Source organism: Hypanus sabinus, chromosome 3 (genome assembly GCF_030144855.1).
Source record: "Hypanus sabinus isolate sHypSab1 chromosome 3, sHypSab1.hap1, whole genome shotgun sequence".
Taxonomy (NCBI): domain Eukaryota; kingdom Metazoa; phylum Chordata; class Chondrichthyes; order Myliobatiformes; family Dasyatidae; genus Hypanus; species Hypanus sabinus.
In genome coordinates, this window is record NC_082708.1 from 1,353,948 (window position 1) to 1,372,263 (window position 18,316).

The 18,316-nt window shown below is 46.7% G+C and overlaps 1 protein-coding gene across 2 annotated transcripts in view; it reads right to left on the minus strand.

Annotated features, from left to right (window-relative positions):
* Positions 1-441: 441 nt before the first annotated feature.
* LOC132390703 (FH2 domain-containing protein 1-like) overlaps positions 442-18,316 on the minus strand; it is an 89,112-nt gene continuing 71,237 nt past the window's right edge. For both annotated transcript variants that reach the window (XM_059963259.1, XM_059963260.1), the window contains 6 exons: positions 16,158-16,228; positions 12,764-12,871; positions 12,390-12,460; positions 10,356-10,473; positions 3,793-3,951; positions 442-3,198 (listed from right to left, as the gene is read on the minus strand). In XM_059963259.1, coding sequence (XP_059819242.1) covers positions 2,008-3,198; positions 3,793-3,951; positions 10,356-10,473; positions 12,390-12,460; positions 12,764-12,871; positions 16,158-16,228 — 1,718 coding nt within the window. In that variant the 3' untranslated portion in view covers positions 442-2,007. The remainder of the gene's footprint in view (positions 3,199-3,792; positions 3,952-10,355; positions 10,474-12,389; positions 12,461-12,763; positions 12,872-16,157; positions 16,229-18,316) is intronic.

The following is an 18,316-nucleotide window of genomic DNA, read 5'->3' on the forward strand; positions in this document are numbered from 1 at the left end:
TCACAGTGCGTGCTACCCCCAAATGCTGGGAGATCAGCGACTTACTGAAAGATTGACTTAGTCCTGGCCAAAACATACTGGTCTTTCAGTACCAAATGTCTGTCAGAGTATGCTGCCCACTAGCACATTCAGGGTTACAGGTGTACATGATGAGGGCATTCTGAAGCTCAGTGAGGTAAAGGAAGGCACTGATCCTACACTAAGCCTGCATAATAACCTCTCATACAGGGTGTGAAAGGGCGTGGATCATCATACACAGAACTTATTAACACTACAAATGCACTGTAAACCCTTTAAACCACTGCTTATATCGCTGTTTACATTGCAAATACATGCTGGTGTTTATGCACATTTTACTCCATATTCATACTTCAACATCTAACTTTATTTTTATACAATTTGTTATTCTTTACAATTGTTGAATGTAGTTTTGTGTTGCATGTCATACCTTGACCAATACACCACAGCATTCCTAATACATGTCAATGTACTGTATATGGTGAATAAAGTTGATGTTTGATCGAGAGCTGACCGATTGACCAATTTGTGCCCAAAGTCCTCATGGACTTGGCTGAGTGGAGTTTCCAATCAATGCAACAGTGAATAGCGATGTTGTTGAATGTCATGAGGAGCTCTTTCTGGTTTTGGTATTTTTTTGGGTACTTTAGTGACCCGATTCTCCATTGGCTCATGAACCTTTGTTGCCAGGTTGGACTGCAATGTGTGCTGAAGAGCTCTGACTCAAACAGAATACCGTGCACTCATCCAGCCATTTTTGATGGAGGTTGTTGGAAGCAGATAAAGATGCTGGGGTTTGGAACAATGCCCTCAGAAAGTCATGGGACATGGCTGGGGTGATCAACCTTTAAAAGTCACTTCCTTGCTGTCTTTAAGATACGATCCAACCAGATTGGCAGCACACGATTCAATGCAGCCTTGATACAAAGAGCAGACACTGTTGTCTCAGTCCGTTGGGCAACTTTGGACCAAGGCTCGAACAGCTTCTGGAGCTGCGTGGTTATGGTGAAACCGAAACCCCACTCTGGCCACTCCGCTGATGACAACTTCCATCGCTCTGCTGGTGACTGAGAGTAGACCAACTGATTGGGTGGGAATTAATCAGATTGAATTTGTATTCCCTTTTGACACTAACATTGACTGTTTATTCATTTCCGTTAATGCTGCCTGACCTGCTGAGTTCCTCCAGCATTTAGTGTGTGTTGTTCTGTCAACAAGTGCCCACTCTTGGGAAGATGGAGAATCCCTGTTCTGATCCCAGAGAGACCCACCCCTAGAGAGACTCTGTCAGGGGGAGATAGATTGTCTAAGTTGCCTGCACAGTCTGTACATTCTGTAGACTTCTGCAGTCTGGCCACGTGTCATCGGCAGAGTCTCTTGTTTCGATGTTTGCAGCAATAATTTATGGTAAAAAAATTCAATAATCACAGAATTTTAAAAACATTTAACAGCTGACTATTTTAAAAGTAATGAACACAGTAAGATGTTCATCCAGGACATGTTCTCTTCTTGCTGCTGCCACCAGGAAGGAGGTACAGGAGCCTCAGGACCCCACCACCAGGTTCAGGAACAGTTATTACCCCTCAGGAACAGTTCTTGAAGCAGAGGGGATAATGTCTCATCCTCACTTGCCCATCACTGAAATGTTCCAACAACCAATGGACTCACTTTCAAAAACTCTTCATGTTCCCGATATTTCCTGCTTAGTTATTTATCATTATTATTATTGGCTTAGGTTTGTATCTGTACAGCTTGTTGTCCTTTGCATGTTGTTTGTTTGTGCTGCATTTCATTAATTCTGTTGCATTTCTTGTATTTACTGTGAAAACCCACAAGGATGAATCTCAAGATTGCCTATGATGATATACAGTATATGTACTTTGATAATAAAGTTACTTTGAGGTGATTCGAGGGCATGTGTAACTGGTAGTGATGCCCAGTTCCTCCAGTGGTGCAGGTGGCTCTCCTGTGGGATCCGAAGGTCCCTGGTTAGTGCTTGGGGCCCTTGTGGCCACTGAAACCTTTAAATAGACTACTGATGAATCCTGCCCCCCTGCTGGGGGCCACAGCCGGCTCCTTTGCCTCCGACTCTGCCGCTGCTCCTCCTGCCCCATCCACTGCCTTGGGGGGCTTCTTGCCAAAGAGGTTGGAAATTGACCAGAAGCCAGATCCCGTGGCCTTTGTCTCTGCTGCATGCTCGGGCCTGTCGGCTGCAGGAGGCTTCACACCTCTGAGGGAGCGGGATGCAGAGGAACGTCTCCTGCGGGTGGGGGAGGAAGTGGAGGGCTGCCGCTGGAAGAGGGTGGAGGGTCGCCTGCGAGAGGGTGTGGAGGAGGAGGAGTGTCTCCTCAGAATGGAAGAGATGGAGGTGGACGAGGGTCGCCTGAGGGCAGTGGGCAGAGTGGGCCGGTCCACAGAGAAGCCACGGGAGAGGTGCACTCTGGTCCGGGTGGGCTCGAGGATATCGACAGAGAGACTCCGGCCCGTGGAGGGGCGAGATGGCCGGGCCAGGGGCGGAGAGCTGCTCCGTGAGGCCACACTAGCTGCAGCGGCTGGAAGTGTGGGAGGCAATGGGGCAACAGCCTGGGTTTGGGCTCCAGCCAGGGGCAAATGGTCGTGGGGATGACCCGAGGAGGGGACAGGGGTTGAGTCCGGGTCTGGAGCTGCAGTACTGGGTGGCGAGCAAGTCACCGCACTCGACCTCTGTGGTCTGGGTCCCGACCCCAACCTACGGGTTATCCGTGGACCCAGGAGACGCTCTGACACTTGGCGGAGTCGCAACACCTCCTCTGGGGATAGGGTTGGGGATGTGGATGGGGATGGAGGGACTACTGATGGGTTTGGGGCCGGTGAGGGAGAGATGACTGGGGCCTGGGTTGAGGCCTGGGTTTTGGCCGCGACTGGGGCCTGAGCTCGAAGAACTAGCGACGGGGGCAAAGCAGTGTTTGGGGCCTGGGCTGGGTTGCTCACCAGACGCAGTGACTGGCTGCGGGGTAGCCGCTCAGACACTGGCCGCTGGCGGAAGGAGCGACGGTTGCCGAGCAGCAGCGACTCAAGGTCAGCGTCAGGGTTAGTTAGCCCCCGCTCCCGGTGGGAGCAGCTGGCGATGGAGAGGCGCTTAGCGGCTTCTTCCTCACGCTGGTGACGTCGCATCTCCTTTGACTGTCGTTGTCGGTTCTCCTGGGGTGGAGGGGAGGAAGAGATGAGGGGATGAGGGTCGTGGGAGAAGGGTGAATGGTAGGCAGGGGTTTTGGAAGGCAGTGAGGGAATGGGGGGGTTAAAGGGAGGGAGTAGGGGGTTTGGGGAGGGAGTGAGGGAATGGGGTTTAATAGGAGGGGGTAGGGGGTTTACGGAGGGAGTAGGGATTTTGGGAATGGTGAGGGAATGGGGTTAATAGGAGGGGGTAGGGAGTTTAGGGAGGGGGTAGGTTTGGGGAGGGAATGAGGGAATGGGGTTTAACAGGAGAGAGTAGGGGGCAGTAGGAAATTTGGGTGGAAGGTAAGCAGAGTCAGGATGTGGGGGGTGAGGGGGAGAGGCAGCTATGAGTGGTCAGTGATGTTAAGATCCCAGCAGGTATCAGGTTAGCTGTCTGCTTCCAAATCTGACCTCCCTCCCCATCACAAACAACCCCTTCCTCCCCATCACCCACACACTCCCTCTCAAAATCAGCCCCCTCCTTCCACACCCACTCTCTCCTGTCCCCCACACCTTCTCACTTTCCTCCATCCTTCCCTCTCTCCAGCCCTCCTCTCCCTACTCCTTAGCAGCACTCACCTCCCTGGCCGCGAGGAACTTCTCGCTGAAGTTCTGGAAGATACTGCAACTCTCCTCAAGATGGAGCTGATCCTCGCACAGGAACTCGGCTAGGTGCTTGCTCACCGTCTCCAGGCGGCCCAGAGCTTCCTGCAGCTGCTCCAGTTGCCCCTCTGCCTCCTGTGCAGGGGACAGTCTGCTCAGTGTCTGGACCCTCATTGACATTCCACCCTTCACATTGCCAACTCCTGAGCTGTTCCTCAGCTAGACTGAGCCCAACACGAGAAATATAACCACCTCCCCAAGAGGACAGAGAATACCTCCCCTCCCTCGCAGAAATATAACCACCTCCCCAAGAGGACAGAGAATACCTCCCCTCCCTCGCAGAAATATAACCACCTCCCCAAGAGGACAGAGAATACCTCCCCTCCCTCGCAGAAATATAATCACCTCCCCAAGAGGACAGAATACCTCCCCTCCCTCGCAGAAATATAATCACCTCCCCAAGAGGACAGAGAATACCTCCCCTCCCTCGCAGAAATATAACCACCTCCCCAAGAGGACAGAGAATACCTCCCCTCCCTCGCAGAAATATAACCACCTCCCCAAGAGGACAGAGAATACCTCCCCTCCCTCGCAGAAATATAATCACCTCCCCAAGAGGACAGAATACCTCCCCTCCCTCACAGAAATATAATCACCTCCCCAAGAGGACAGAGAATATCTCCCCTCCCTTGCAGAAATATAACCACCTCCCCAAGAGGACAGAGAATACCTCCCCTCCCTCGCAGAAATATAATCACCTCCCAATCAGGACAGTGAAACCCTCCCCCTCACAGAAATATAACCACCTCCCCAAGAGGACAGTGAATCCCTCCCCCTCACAGAAATATAACCACCTCCCCAAGAGGACAGTGAATCCCTCCCCCTTACAGAAATATAACCACCTCCCCAAGAGGACAGTGAAACCCTCCCCCCTCACAGAAATATAATCAGCTCCACAACAGGACAGAGAATACCTCCCCAACAAGACAGTGAATCCCTCCCCCCTCACATAAATATCATGAGACCACATGGCACACAAAGAGGCACTTCTGCCCATTGAGTCAATACTGACTCAACCCACCTCTACCATTTCCTCTGGCAGCTCATTCCATACACCCATAGCCCTCTGTGTGGTAAACATAGAAATATTGAAAACCTACAGCACAATACAGGCCCTCCGGCCCACAAAGGCGTACCAAACATGTCCCGACCTTAGAAATTACTAGGCTTACCTAGAGCCCTCTATTTTTTTAAGATCCATGTACCTATCTAAAAGTCTCTTAAAAGACCCTGTCATATCCGGCTCCACCACTGCTGCTGGCAGCCCATTCTACGTACTCACCACTCTCTGAGTAAAAAACTTACCCCTAACATCTCCTCTGTACCTACTCCCCAGCACCTTAAACTTGTGTCCTCTTGTGGCAACCATTTCAGCTCTGGGAAAAAGCCTCTGACTATCCACATGATCAATGCCTCTCATCATCTTATACACCTCTATCAGGTCATCTTCCTTTGCTCCAAGGAGAAAAGGCCAAGTTCACTCAACCTATTCTCATAAGGCATGCTCCCCAATCCAGGCAACATCTTTGTAAATCTCCTCTGCACACTATCTATGGCTTCCACATCCTTCCTGTAGTGAGGCGACCAGAACTGAGCACAGTACTCCAAGTGGGGTCTGACCAGGGTCCTAGATAGCTGCAAAATTAGCTCTCAGCTCCTAAATTTAATTCCACGATTGATGAAAGCCAATACACAGTATGCCTTCTTAACCACGCAGTCAATCTGCGCAGCTGCTTTGAGCATCCTATGGATTTGGACAAGATTCCTCTGATCCTTCACACTGCCCAGAGTCTTACCATTAATACTATATTCTGCTATCATATTTGACCTACCAAAATCAACCACTTCACACTTAACTGGGTTGAACTCCATCTGTCACTTCTCAGCTCAGTTTTGCATTTATCAATGTCCCGCTGTAACCTCTGATGTACTTACTTAATAAATTACCTAGGGTTACCCATAGCCCTCTATTTTTCTAAGCTCTTAAAAGAGTATAACGCGTATTGGCCTCCACCTCAGGTCTCCTCTCACCTTAAACATGTGGCCTCTAGTTCTAGACTCACCGACACTGGGGAAAAGACTGTGACCATTCTCTTTAGCTGCACTTCTCATGGTTTGAGAAACTTTGATAAGGTCAGCCCTCAGCCTCCTACAGTCCAGAGAAAAGAGTCCCAGATTATCCAGTCTCTCCTTATAACTCAAGTCCTCCAGTCTTGAAAACATCCTGGTGAAAGCTTGTAGCTTGTGGAATTTAGTCCTGGGAACTTTACAAGTTGGAAAATGTTAAGGGACACATGAGGCCCCAGAGAGACTGAGTGAGGTGTAGCAATCAGCAACCCTGATGAGAGGAATTTCTACAAATGTACATTCATGGTTGCATCACAGTTTGGTACCATAAGATATAGGAACAGAATTAGGCCGCTCAGTCCATCGATTCTCTCCACCATTTTTCATCATGGTTGATCCACTTCTCGCTCAGCCCCAATCTCTTACCTTCTCATTGTATCCCTTCAGTCTCTAACTAATCAATAATCTATCAATCTCCGTTTTAAATATCCCAAGACTTTACCTCCACGTTCGCCTGTGTAGACAAATTCCACAGATTCACCACTGTCAGGCTATTGAAATTATTTCATCTCTATTTTAAATGGACCTCCCTCTATTCTGAGGCTGTGGTCTTGGACTCTCCCACCAAAGGAAACATCCTCTCCACATCCACTCTATCAAGGCCTTTCACCATTTGGTAAGTTTCAATGAAATCCTCTCCTTATTCTTCTGAATTCCAGTGAGTACAGGCCCAATCATCAAACACTCCTCATATGATCAGCCTTTCAATCCCAGAATCACTTTCATGAATGTTCTCTGGATCCTCTCCAATGTCTGCACATCCCTTTCTGAGTTAAGGGGTCCAAAACTGCTCACAATACACCAAATGAGGCCTCACCAGTCCTTTATAAAGTCTTAACATTACATCCTTGTTTTTATATTCTAGTCTTCTTGAAATTAATGCTAACATTGCATTTGCCTTCCTCACCACAGGCTCAATCTGCAAATTAACCTTTAGGGAATCCTGTTCAAGGATTCCCAAGTCCCTTTGCACCTCAGTTTTTTTGTATTTTTACTCCATTTGGAAAATAGTAAACCTTTTCATTTCTTCTAGCAAATGAACCCATGAACAGTAACTCACTATTTTCTTTTTATTTGCATTCTCTTTGCACTATTTATTTCATTTAATTTTATATATACATAGTACTTATTGCCAAGTGCTTGTTCTTCATTATTGTTCTGTACTGCTGCCAGAAATGAACAAATTTTTTGACATATGCCAGGGATACTAAACTGGATTCTGATTCAAGGACTGGTGGACAGCTTGAGGCGATGCAGTGTGCAAGTCTGATGAATACAGGGGACACAGACTCCGGACTGGGAGAATTGATCCATGTGTCCAGGGATCCCTAAAGGTTAACAGTGCAGTACAGACAGATGGTGAAATCAGGAGTGACACACAGAAAATGCTGGAGGAACTCAGCAAGTCAAGCAGCTTCTGTGGGGAGAAGGGAATCATTTCAGGCCAAGACACTGCATAAGGACTGAGAGTGAACAGAAGAGGGGAGCAGCATAGGGAGAGATGAGATAGGGGCGGATGGTGGAGGGGTCAGGATGGGCCAGAGGGTGATTGGTGGATGGTGGAGGGATGAGATAGGGACCAGTGGGTGATTGGTGGATAGTGGAGGGGTGAGATAGGGGCCAATCAGTGAATGGTGGATGGTGGAGAGGTCAGGAAGGGCCAGAGGGTGATTGGTGGATGTTGGGTAATAGGTAGATGGTGGAGGGGTGAGATATGGGCCTGTGTGTGATTGATGGATGGTGGAGAGGTGAGACATGCGAGTTCCTTTAGCCAGAATGTGGTAAATCAGTGAAATTCACTGTCAACAGAGAATGGGTTAGCCAGGTATCAAAGGTTACAGGGATAAGACAGAAGATTGGAGTTGAGAGAGATGATAAATCATTCATGATGGAATAGCAGAGCAGAATTGAAGGGTCAAGTGGCTTAGACAGGATGTGCCGAAACTGGAGAAGGTTCAAAGGAGGTTCATTCCAGGATTGAATGGCTCTGGGCCTGTATTTACTAGAATTCAGAAGAATGAGGGATGACCTGATTGAAACTTATTAAATGTTGAAAGGCCTTCATAGAGTGGATGTGGAGAGGATGTTTCCTACGGTGGGAGAATCTGAGACCAGAGGACACAGCCTCAGAATAGAAGGGCATCCTTTTAGAGTAGAGATGATGAGGAATGCCTTTCGCCAAAGAGTGGTGAATCTGTGGAATTCTTTACCACAGGCAGCTAAGAAGGCCAAGTCTTTATGTATATTTAAGGTGGAGGTTGATAGATCCTTGATCAAACATAGAACATAGAAATCTACAGCAGATTACAGGGCCTTCAGCCCACAATGTTCTGCTGACTATGTAACCTACTCTGGAAGCTGCCCAGAATCACCCTACTGCATAGCCCTCTTCCTTTCCAAGCTCCATGTACCTATCTAAGTGTCTCTGAAAGACCCCATTGTATCCGCCTCGAACATCATCCCCGGCAGTGCATTCCTGCACCCACCACCCTCTTGTGTAAAACTTACCCCTGATATTCCCTCTGTACCTACTTCCAAGCACCTTAAAACTATGCCCCCTCGTGTTAGCCATTTTAGCCCTGGGAAAAAGCCACTGGCTATCCACACGATCAATGCCTCTCATCAACTTATGCACCTCAAAAAGGCCACCACCCATCCTCCATCGCTCCAAGGAGAAAAGGTCAAGTTCACACAACCTACTCTCATAAGGCATGCTCTCCAATCCAGGAAATATCCTTGTAAATCTCTTCTGCACTCTTTCTATAGTATCTACATTCTTCTCATAGTGAGGTGACCAGAATTGAACACAGTACTCCAAGTGGGGTCTGGCCAAGGTCTTATATAGCTGTAACATTAACTCACGTTACCTCATTACTCAATCGCATGGTTGATGAATGCCAACACACCATATGCCTTCTTAACAACACTGTCAACCTGTGGAGCAGCTTTGAACGTCCTATGGACTCGAACCCCAAGATCCCTCTGATCCTCCACACTGCCAAGAGTCTTACCATTAATACTGTATTCTGCCATCATATTTGACCTACCAAAATGAACCACTTTACACTTATCTGGGTTGAACGCCATCTGCCACTTCTCAGCCCAATTTTGCATCCTATCAATGTCCGACTGCAACCTCTGACAGCAACACTATCCACAACACCTCAGAATCGGACCCCAAGGTCCCTCTGATCCTCCACACTGCCAAGGGTCTTACCATTAATACCATATTCTGCCATCATATTTGACCTACCAACATGAACCACTTTACACTTATCTGGGTTAAACTCCATCTGACAGGCTTCCTCACCATCTACAACACCCCCAACCTTTGTCATCAGCAAACCCACTAACCCACCCTTCTACTTCCTCATCCAGGTCATTTCTGCTCCCATATTCCTAATTCTGCTCCTACATCTTACGGTCTTAACCAGGGCCTCAATATTCCTTGAAAACCAAGGTTCCATAAATTTGTTATCCTTGCCTTTCATTCTGACAAGCACATACAAGCTTTGTACTCTCAGAATTTCACTTTTGAAGGTCTCCCACTTACCAAGTACATCTTTGTCAGAAAAGAATCTGTCCCAATCCAGATTCTTTATGATACCACCAAAATTGTTTTTTCTCTAACTGAGAATCTAAACCCGAAGACCAGACCTATCCTTTTCCATAATTACCTTGAAACTAATGGCATTGTGGTCACTGGATGCAAAGCATTCCCCTACACAAACTTCTGTCACTTCCCCTGTCTTATTCCCTAATAGCAGTTCACACATTCTCTCATTGGGACTTCTGCATACTGATTAAGGAAACTTTCCTGAACACATTTGTCAAACTCGATCCCATCTAGTCCTTTTACAGTATGGTATTTCTAGTCAATATGCAGAAAGTTAAAATTACCTACTATAATAACCTTATGTTTCTTGCAATGGTCTGTGATCTCTCTACAAATTTGTTCCTCTAAATCCCGCAGACTGTTGGGTGGTGTATAATGTAGCTACATTAGTGAGGTCATATCTTTCTTATTCCTTAGTTTCCCCCATAAAGCCTCAGTAGACAAGCTCTCCAGTCTCTCCTGACTGAGCACAGCCATGACATTTTCCCTGACTAGCAACGCCACCCCTCCTCCTTTTATCACCCCTGCTCTGTCATGTCCAAAACAATGGAACACCAGTCCTCCCCTCCTGCAACTAAGATTCACTAATGGCTAATTCTGGATGCTGATCCAGGCCCTGAGCTCATCCACTTTTCCTACGATACTTCTTGTATTAAAATATATGCAGCTCAGGACACTAGTCACACCATGCTCAACCCTTTGATTCAGGAATACTTCTGCACTCAGCCACACGAACCTCGACGAATTCCTCCATTTGCTCTCTGATCTCAGGCACTTTGCTGAGATTTCCTTTCACCATTTGCAGTTTGTGCTTCAGTCTCTCAGTGTCATTCTCAATGTCCTGTTTAAAAAGTCTTCAACAGAGACAGTACAGTTATGAGGGGCAGACAATGGGTAATTTCTCAATGCAAATACAAATGATGTCCTGTTTAAAAAGAGGAGACATGGGGTAAATAATGCAGTGGAATAGGGTGAATACCCGGTTGGGGAGGAGACACAGAATAAACACACCAGGTGACAAGCAGATGCACAAGGGATAACTGGCAGATACACAGTGTACTAGTGGATATACACTGGTTTCAGGTGGATGCACATGGGGTAACGGGTGGATAACAGATGTATGCACACATGGCATAACATTCAGATATGCATGGGGAACCAGGTGGATGCACACAGGCTAACAGGTTAATGCACACATGTGGTAACAGGTGGATACTCATGGGATAACAGGTGAAAGCACATGTGGTAATAGGCAGATACACAGGGGATCAGGCAGATACACACACGTGGTAAGAAGTAGACACACATGGGGAAACAGGCAGATCCAGAGCAGGTGACAGGAGAATGCACACACACAATACACTGTGGTATTTGAAGGAGGAAATATCACACTGTATGAATGGACTCATTCCAGCAATGAAGGGGATATCACACTGTATGAATGGACTCTTTCCGGCAATGAAGGGATATCACACAGTACGAATGGCCTCTTTCCAGCAATGAAGGGGATATCACACTGGACGAATGGCCTCTTTCCAGCAATGAAGGGATATCACACTGTATGAATGGACTCTTTCTGGCAATGAAGGGATATCACACTGTACGAATGGCCTCTTTCCGGCAATGAAGGGGATATCACACTGTATGAATGGACTCTTTCTGGCAAAGAAGGGATATCACACTGTATGAATGGACTCTTTCCAGCAATGAAGGGGATACCACACTGTATGAATGGACTCTTTCCAGCAATGAAGGGATATCACACTGTATGAATGGACTCTTTCCAGCAATGAAGGGGATACCACACTGTATGAATGGACTCTTTCCAGCAATGAAGGGGATACCACACTGTATGAATGGACTCTTTCCAGCAATGAAGGGATATCACACTGTATGAATGGACTCTTTCCAGCAATGAAGGGGATACCACACTGTATGAATGGACTCTTTCCAGCAATGAAGGGATATCACACTGTATGAATGGACTCTTTCCAGCAATGAAGGGGATACCACACTGTATGAATGGACTCTTTCCAGCAATGAAGGGGATACCACACTGTATGAATGGACTCTTTCCAGCAATGAAGGGGATATCACACTGTATGAATGGACTCTTTCCAGCAATGAAGGGGATACCACACTGTATGAATGGACTCTTTCCAGCAATGAAGATGATACCACACTGGACGAATGGCCTCTTTCCAGCAATGAAGGGGATATCACACTGGACGAATGGCCTCTTTCCAGCAATGAAGTGGATACCACACTGTATGAATGGACTCTTTCCAGCAATGAAGGGGATACCACACTGTAAGAATGGACTCTTTCCAGCAATGAAGAGGATACCACACTGCATGAATGGCCTCTTTCCAGCAATGAAGGGGATATCACACTGGACGAATGGAGTCTTTCCAGCAATGAAGGGATATCACACTGTATGAATGGCCTCTTTCCAGCAATGAAGGGGATATCACACTGTATGAATGGACTCTTTCCGGCAATGAAGGGGATACCACACTGTACGAATGGCCTCTTTCCAGCAATGAAGGGGATATCACACTGGACGAATGGCCTCTTTCCAGCAATGAAGGGGATATCACACTGGACGAATGGCCTCTTTCCAGCAATGAAGGGGATATCACACTGGACGAATGGCCTCTTTCCAGCAATGAAGGGGATATCACACTGGACGAATGGCCTCTTTCCAGCAATGAAGGGGATATCACACTGGACGAATGGCCTCTTTCCAGCAATGAAGGGGATCTCCTACCTGGAAGCTGCTGCAACATTCTGCAGTTTACTGGGGAAATCCAGCAATTTTTTGTCGTTCTTTTCAGCTTCCTGCAATGGAATGATACAGAGCTTTAGTAGTTCTAGATCTGCAGAAATCTTCCCTCTGCAGCATGACCCTGCACAATTCTCATAGATGATCCCATGGTTGAACAATCCAGGTTACCACCCTTACTTCTAGGGGAATCAGGGCAGGAATCTCCCAGCCCACAAACAAATGTGCTCACCTAATGAAATCCCTCCCGTAGCCCATGGACACTCTCCCCACACCCAGTGAATTCCCCGTGGGCACTCCCCGTAGTCACAATGACTGCACTCAGGTGACCTACACTCCCACAAACTGGCATTACTCACCATCACCACAAAGTGCATAAGATTGATGCCCGGTTTATTGGCTCGTGTGTCGGCCAACTTCACCAGCGACGCCATCCTGAAGCCAAAGGCATTGCCAGCGTATCCACCCTGAAACAATGGAACAGATGTCAAATGCAGCAAATCCAACCCACACTCCACTCTCACACTCGTCCCACACACACACTCCACTAACATATTTGTCCCACACACACTCACACACTCCACTTACACACTCGTCCCACACACTCTCACATTCTACTCTCACACTCATCCCACACACACACTCCAGACACACTCACACACTCCACTGACACACTTGTCCCACGCACACTCTCACATTCTACTCTCACACTCATCCCACACTCACACTCCACTGACACACTCATTCCACACACACTCACACACTCCACTTTCACACTCATCCCACACAGTCACACACTTGTCCCACACACACTCCCACACTCATCCTACACACACTCACACACTTCACACAGACAGAACTTCACTCATCCCACACACACACAGATATCACACACACACACCACCATCAAAAATCCCCCCCACAAATACCCCACACATACCCGCACACCCCATTTATCCTAATCACGCTCAAACACCTCACACATACTCACACACTCTACTAAGACACACACTCAAACACCCCACACATCCCATGCACACTCAAATACTACATACATACACATTTCACAAACTCTCACACATATCACATACCTCACACCCTTATACACTCTAACCACACTCACTCAGCCAGACACCACAATAAAGCAGCCCCACCACACACAGAGAACAACGGCAGGCATTGTGAGCTCAATAAAAATGAAATGAAATGAAGTTCAGTGCCTGTGTATGTGTCTGTGAGAGTGTCAGAGAGAACATGTGTGTGTATGTAAGACCATAAGACATAGGAACAAAATTAGGGCATTCAGAAAACTGAGTCTGCTCCGCCATTCCATCTTTGCTGATCCCGAATTCCACTCAACTCCAGACACCTGCTTTCTCACCATATCCTTTAATGCCCTGACCGATCAGGAAACAATCAAATTCTGCCTTACATATATGCATAGACTTGGCCTCCACCACAGTTTGTGGCAGAGGATTGCATAGATTCACTACTCTCTGGCTAAAAAAAATCCTCCTTACCTCTGTTCTAAAGGGTTGCCCCTCAATTTTGAGGCTGTGCCCTCTAGTTCTGGATACCCCCACCAGAGGAAACATCCTTTCCACATTCATCCTATTTAGTCCTTTCATCATTCAGTAGGTTTCAATGAGATCCCACACATTCTTCTAAGTTCCAGTGACTACAAGCCCAAAGCGCCAAACACTCATTGTAAGTGTGACAAGTGTGAGCTGATGCATTTTGGAAGGACAAACCAGAAGACTGAGTACAGGATTAATGGTCAGTTACTTAAGAGTGTGGATGAACAAAGGAACCTCTGGGTTCAAATCCATACATCCCTCAAAGTCACTGCACAGGTTGATAGGGTAGTTAAGAAGGCCTATGGGATGCTAGGCTTCATTAACAGGGGGACTCAGTTCAAGAGTAGAGAGGTCATGTTGCAACTCTACAAATCTCTGGTGAGACTGCACTTAGAGTATTGTGTTCAATTCTGGTTACCTCATTATAGGAAGGATGTGGAAGCTATGGAAAGGGTGCAGAGGAGATTTACCAGGATGTTGCCTGGATTGGAGAACAAGTCATATGAAGCAAGGTTAGCAGAGCTGGGACTTTTCTCTTTGAAGCGTAGAAGAATGAGAGGGGACTTGATAGAGGTCTACAAGATTATGAGAGGCATAGATAGGGTGAATAGTCAGTACCTACTTCCCAGGGCACGAATAGCAAACACCAGAGGGCATATGTACAAAATTAAGGGAAGGAAGTTTAGGGGAAACATCAGGGGTAAGTTTTTTTTTATACAGAGGGTTGTGAGTGCCTGGAATGACTTGCCAGGGATAGCGGTGGAGGCTAAAACATTAGGGGTATTTAAGAGCCTCTTGGACAGGCACATGGACAAAAGAAAAATAGAGGATTATGGGGTAGTGTGGGTTTAGTACTTTTTTTTAAGGATTATATGGGTCGGCACAACATGGAGGGCTGAAGGGCCTGTACTGTACTGTAATGTTCTATGGTTCTATATGTTAACCCCTTCATTCCCAGAATCATCCTCATGAACCTCCTCTGGACTCTCTCCAATGACAACATATTCTTTCTGAGATATACGGACCAAAACTATTGACAATAATCCAAGTGCGACCTGAAGAGTGTCTTACAAAGCCTCAGCATTAATCTCTTGCTTTTATATTCTATTTCTTTTAAAATATTTGCCAACATTTCATTTACCTTCTTTACCAGATGCAAACTGTAAATTAACCTTCTATGTTCTTGCATGAAAACTCCCAAGTCCCTCTTCAACTCTAATGTTCGACTTTTCTCCCCATTTAGATAATAGTCCACACAATTGTTCCTTTTACCAAAATGCATTATCAAACATTTCCCAACCCTGTATTCCATCTGCCACTTTTTTGCCCATTCTTCCAATTTTCTAAGTCCTTCTGAAATTGTATTGCCTCCTCAGCACCACCTACTCCTCCACCTATCTTCGTATCATCCGCAAACTTTGCCACAAACCTATCAATTCCATTATCCAAATCAATGGCAAATAATGTGAAAAGTAGTGGTCCCAATACTGATCCCTGAGGAACTCCACTAGTCACTGGCAGCCAACCAGTAAACATAACATGGAAACAGAGATCTACAACACTACAGGCCCTTCAACCCACAATGTTGTACTGACCATGTAATTATTCTACAAACTGCCTAGAATTTCCCTACTGCATAGCCCTCTATTTTTCTAAGCTCCATGTACCTATCTAAGAGGCTCTTAAAAGACACTATTGTATCCGCCTCTACCACCAGAAAAGGCCCCCTTTATTCCCACTCGCTGCCTCCTGCCTGTCTATCCATGTCAGTATCTTTCCTGTAACACCATAGGATTTTATCTTGTTAAGCAGCCTCATGTGTGGCACCTTATCAAACGTCTTCTGAAAATCCAAGTAACTGACATCCACTGCCTCTCCTTTGTCCACTCTGCTTGTTACTTCCTCAAAGAACTTTTAACAGATTTGTCAGGCAAGATTTCCCTTTACAGAAAATGTATGAGAGAGAGTGTGAATGTGAGTGTGTGAAACACCACCATGAGATTCAGTGTGTGTTGGTGTGTAAGAGTGATATAGAGATTGTGTATGGGACCTGTCTCCCAGTGTGTGCATGAGAGTGTGAGTGTGTAGGTGTATGAGGGCAGGTTAGCATGAGCGTGCCAGTGCATGTGCGTGAGAGTGTGTGAGAACCACCCCTCAGTGCTGTCCCAGGACTTACTGCATTCATGTAATTCCCTGCCTTCAGGACCAATCGGATTACAGTGTGCAGCTCCTCACAGTTGAGCAGTTCTGGAAAACAGGCAAATTGCATTTCTTGTATGCACTGTGGTGGGTCAACCCGGGGGTTGGGGGAAAATTGGGGCCTGTAATTTTTCCCTGTTCTGTCTCCTCCATTAATCCTTTGGCCCCAGAAGATCCACAGATTAACCCTAGCACAGGCATAACCACACCCTACCACTGATATGCCCTTCCCCCTCCCCCCACACACCCGGTCTCCTCTACAAGGGAAACTAACTTGTTTCTCTCGCTCACTGTTATGACATGAACCCAGTTTCTCTCTCCACAGAAGCTGACTGTTTCCAGAATTTTCTGATTTTATTTCAGATGTTTAGCAGCCACAGGTTTTTTTCTGCCATTGGGTAAAGTGGCACTGTGTACACTCATTACCAGACCGTACGAACGAGTACGGCAGCAAGTTTGATCATAGCAACTTCAACAAAGGGTGCTGGTGTCCTTTCAAAATGTACTTTATTATGATCGCAAGGCTCTGCTAGACATTAAGAACCTGAAGTAGAGCAGGTCTACCCCCTCAGTGACAGAGAAAGCACAGGAGCTGGACTTGGGTGCAGATCGCATTGCTGCCTGCACCAGAGAGGCTTCAGAGGAGTCGGTGCACGAAGGGACGTACAATCTCATAGCAAATGACCATCTTAGTTGCTTTTCTTGTGATTGCAAGATCCTTTGGACATAGTTAATGTGGAATGCTGCAAGTCAAATTCACTGATTTATTGGTGGTGAGCAGGGGCCGATGGTGGGGAGAGCATTGTGGCCTTGGTCATAGCGAGAACAAGATCTCACACTGCAGAGTTGCCTGTTTATGGTCATCCAGTAAGGAAGGGGGCATGGAGGGATGAGGATGTCCTAGTCAACTTGCTCCTGGGGCTGGCGAAATCCGCCATCTGTGGGTCTTGGAAACGGGTGGCGGGAGGATCTCCCCGGGCAGACTGCCTGGCGATGTTTAGGGGGTATGTTCGTGCCCAGGTAACTATTGAAAAGGAGCACGCGCAGTCCACAGCGGCCTTGGAGGAGTTTCGAGACCGCTGGGCTCCGCGGGGTGTAAATGCCATCGTGGATAGGGATGGCAACATTCTGGTGTAATGTCTATTGTCTATTTGTAGTGCAGTAATTGTGTTTGCCACTGTTTTGTATATATTGTATAGCACTGATATTTGTAATAAAGGATTTTGTAATAATAAAAAAAAGGAGAGAGGCATTGGAGCTGATGCACACCACCAGCACCCTGGCTGGAGTTGGTGCTGCCCCCTAGTGTTCACTTGGCAGAAGACAAGCACAGACAGATGGTTTTAACTGTCTCTCTTTTAACGCCAGGAGTATTATGAACAAAGCGGATGTGTTTAGAGCGTGGATCAATACTTGGAGATATGATGTGGTGGCCATTACAGAGACTTGGATGGCTTAGGGACAGGATTGGTTACTTAGAGTGCCAGGTTTTAGATGTTTCAGAAAGGACAGGAAGGGAGGTAAAAGAAGTGGGGGTGTGACACTGTTGATCAGAGATAGTGTCACAGCTGCAGAAAAGGTGGATGTCATGGAGGGATTGTCTACAGAGTCTCTGTGGGTGGAGGTTAGGAACAGGAAGGGGTCAATAACTCTACTGGGTGTTTATTATAGGCCACCCAATAGTAACAGGGATTTTGAGGAGCAGAAAGGGAAACAGATCCTGGAAAGGAGTAATAATAACAATTGTTGTGATAGGAGATTGTAATTTCCCAAATATCAATTGGCATCTCCCTAGAGCAAGGGGTTTAGATGCGGTGGAGTTTGTTAGGAGTGTTCAGAAAGGTTTCTTGACATAATATGTAGATAAACCTACAAGAGGAGAGGCGGTACTTGATTTGGTAATGGGAAATGAACCTGGTCAGGTGTCAGATCTCTCAGTGGGAGAGCACTTTGGAGAGTGATCATAATTCTATCTCCTTTACAATAGCATTGGAGAGGGATAGGAACAGACAAGTTAGAAAAGTGTTTAATTGGAGTAAGGGGAATTATGAGGCATCCGGCAGGAAATTGGAAGTTTAAGTTGGAAGATGTTCTCAGGGAAAAGTACAGAAGAAACGTGGCAAATGTTCAGGGGAT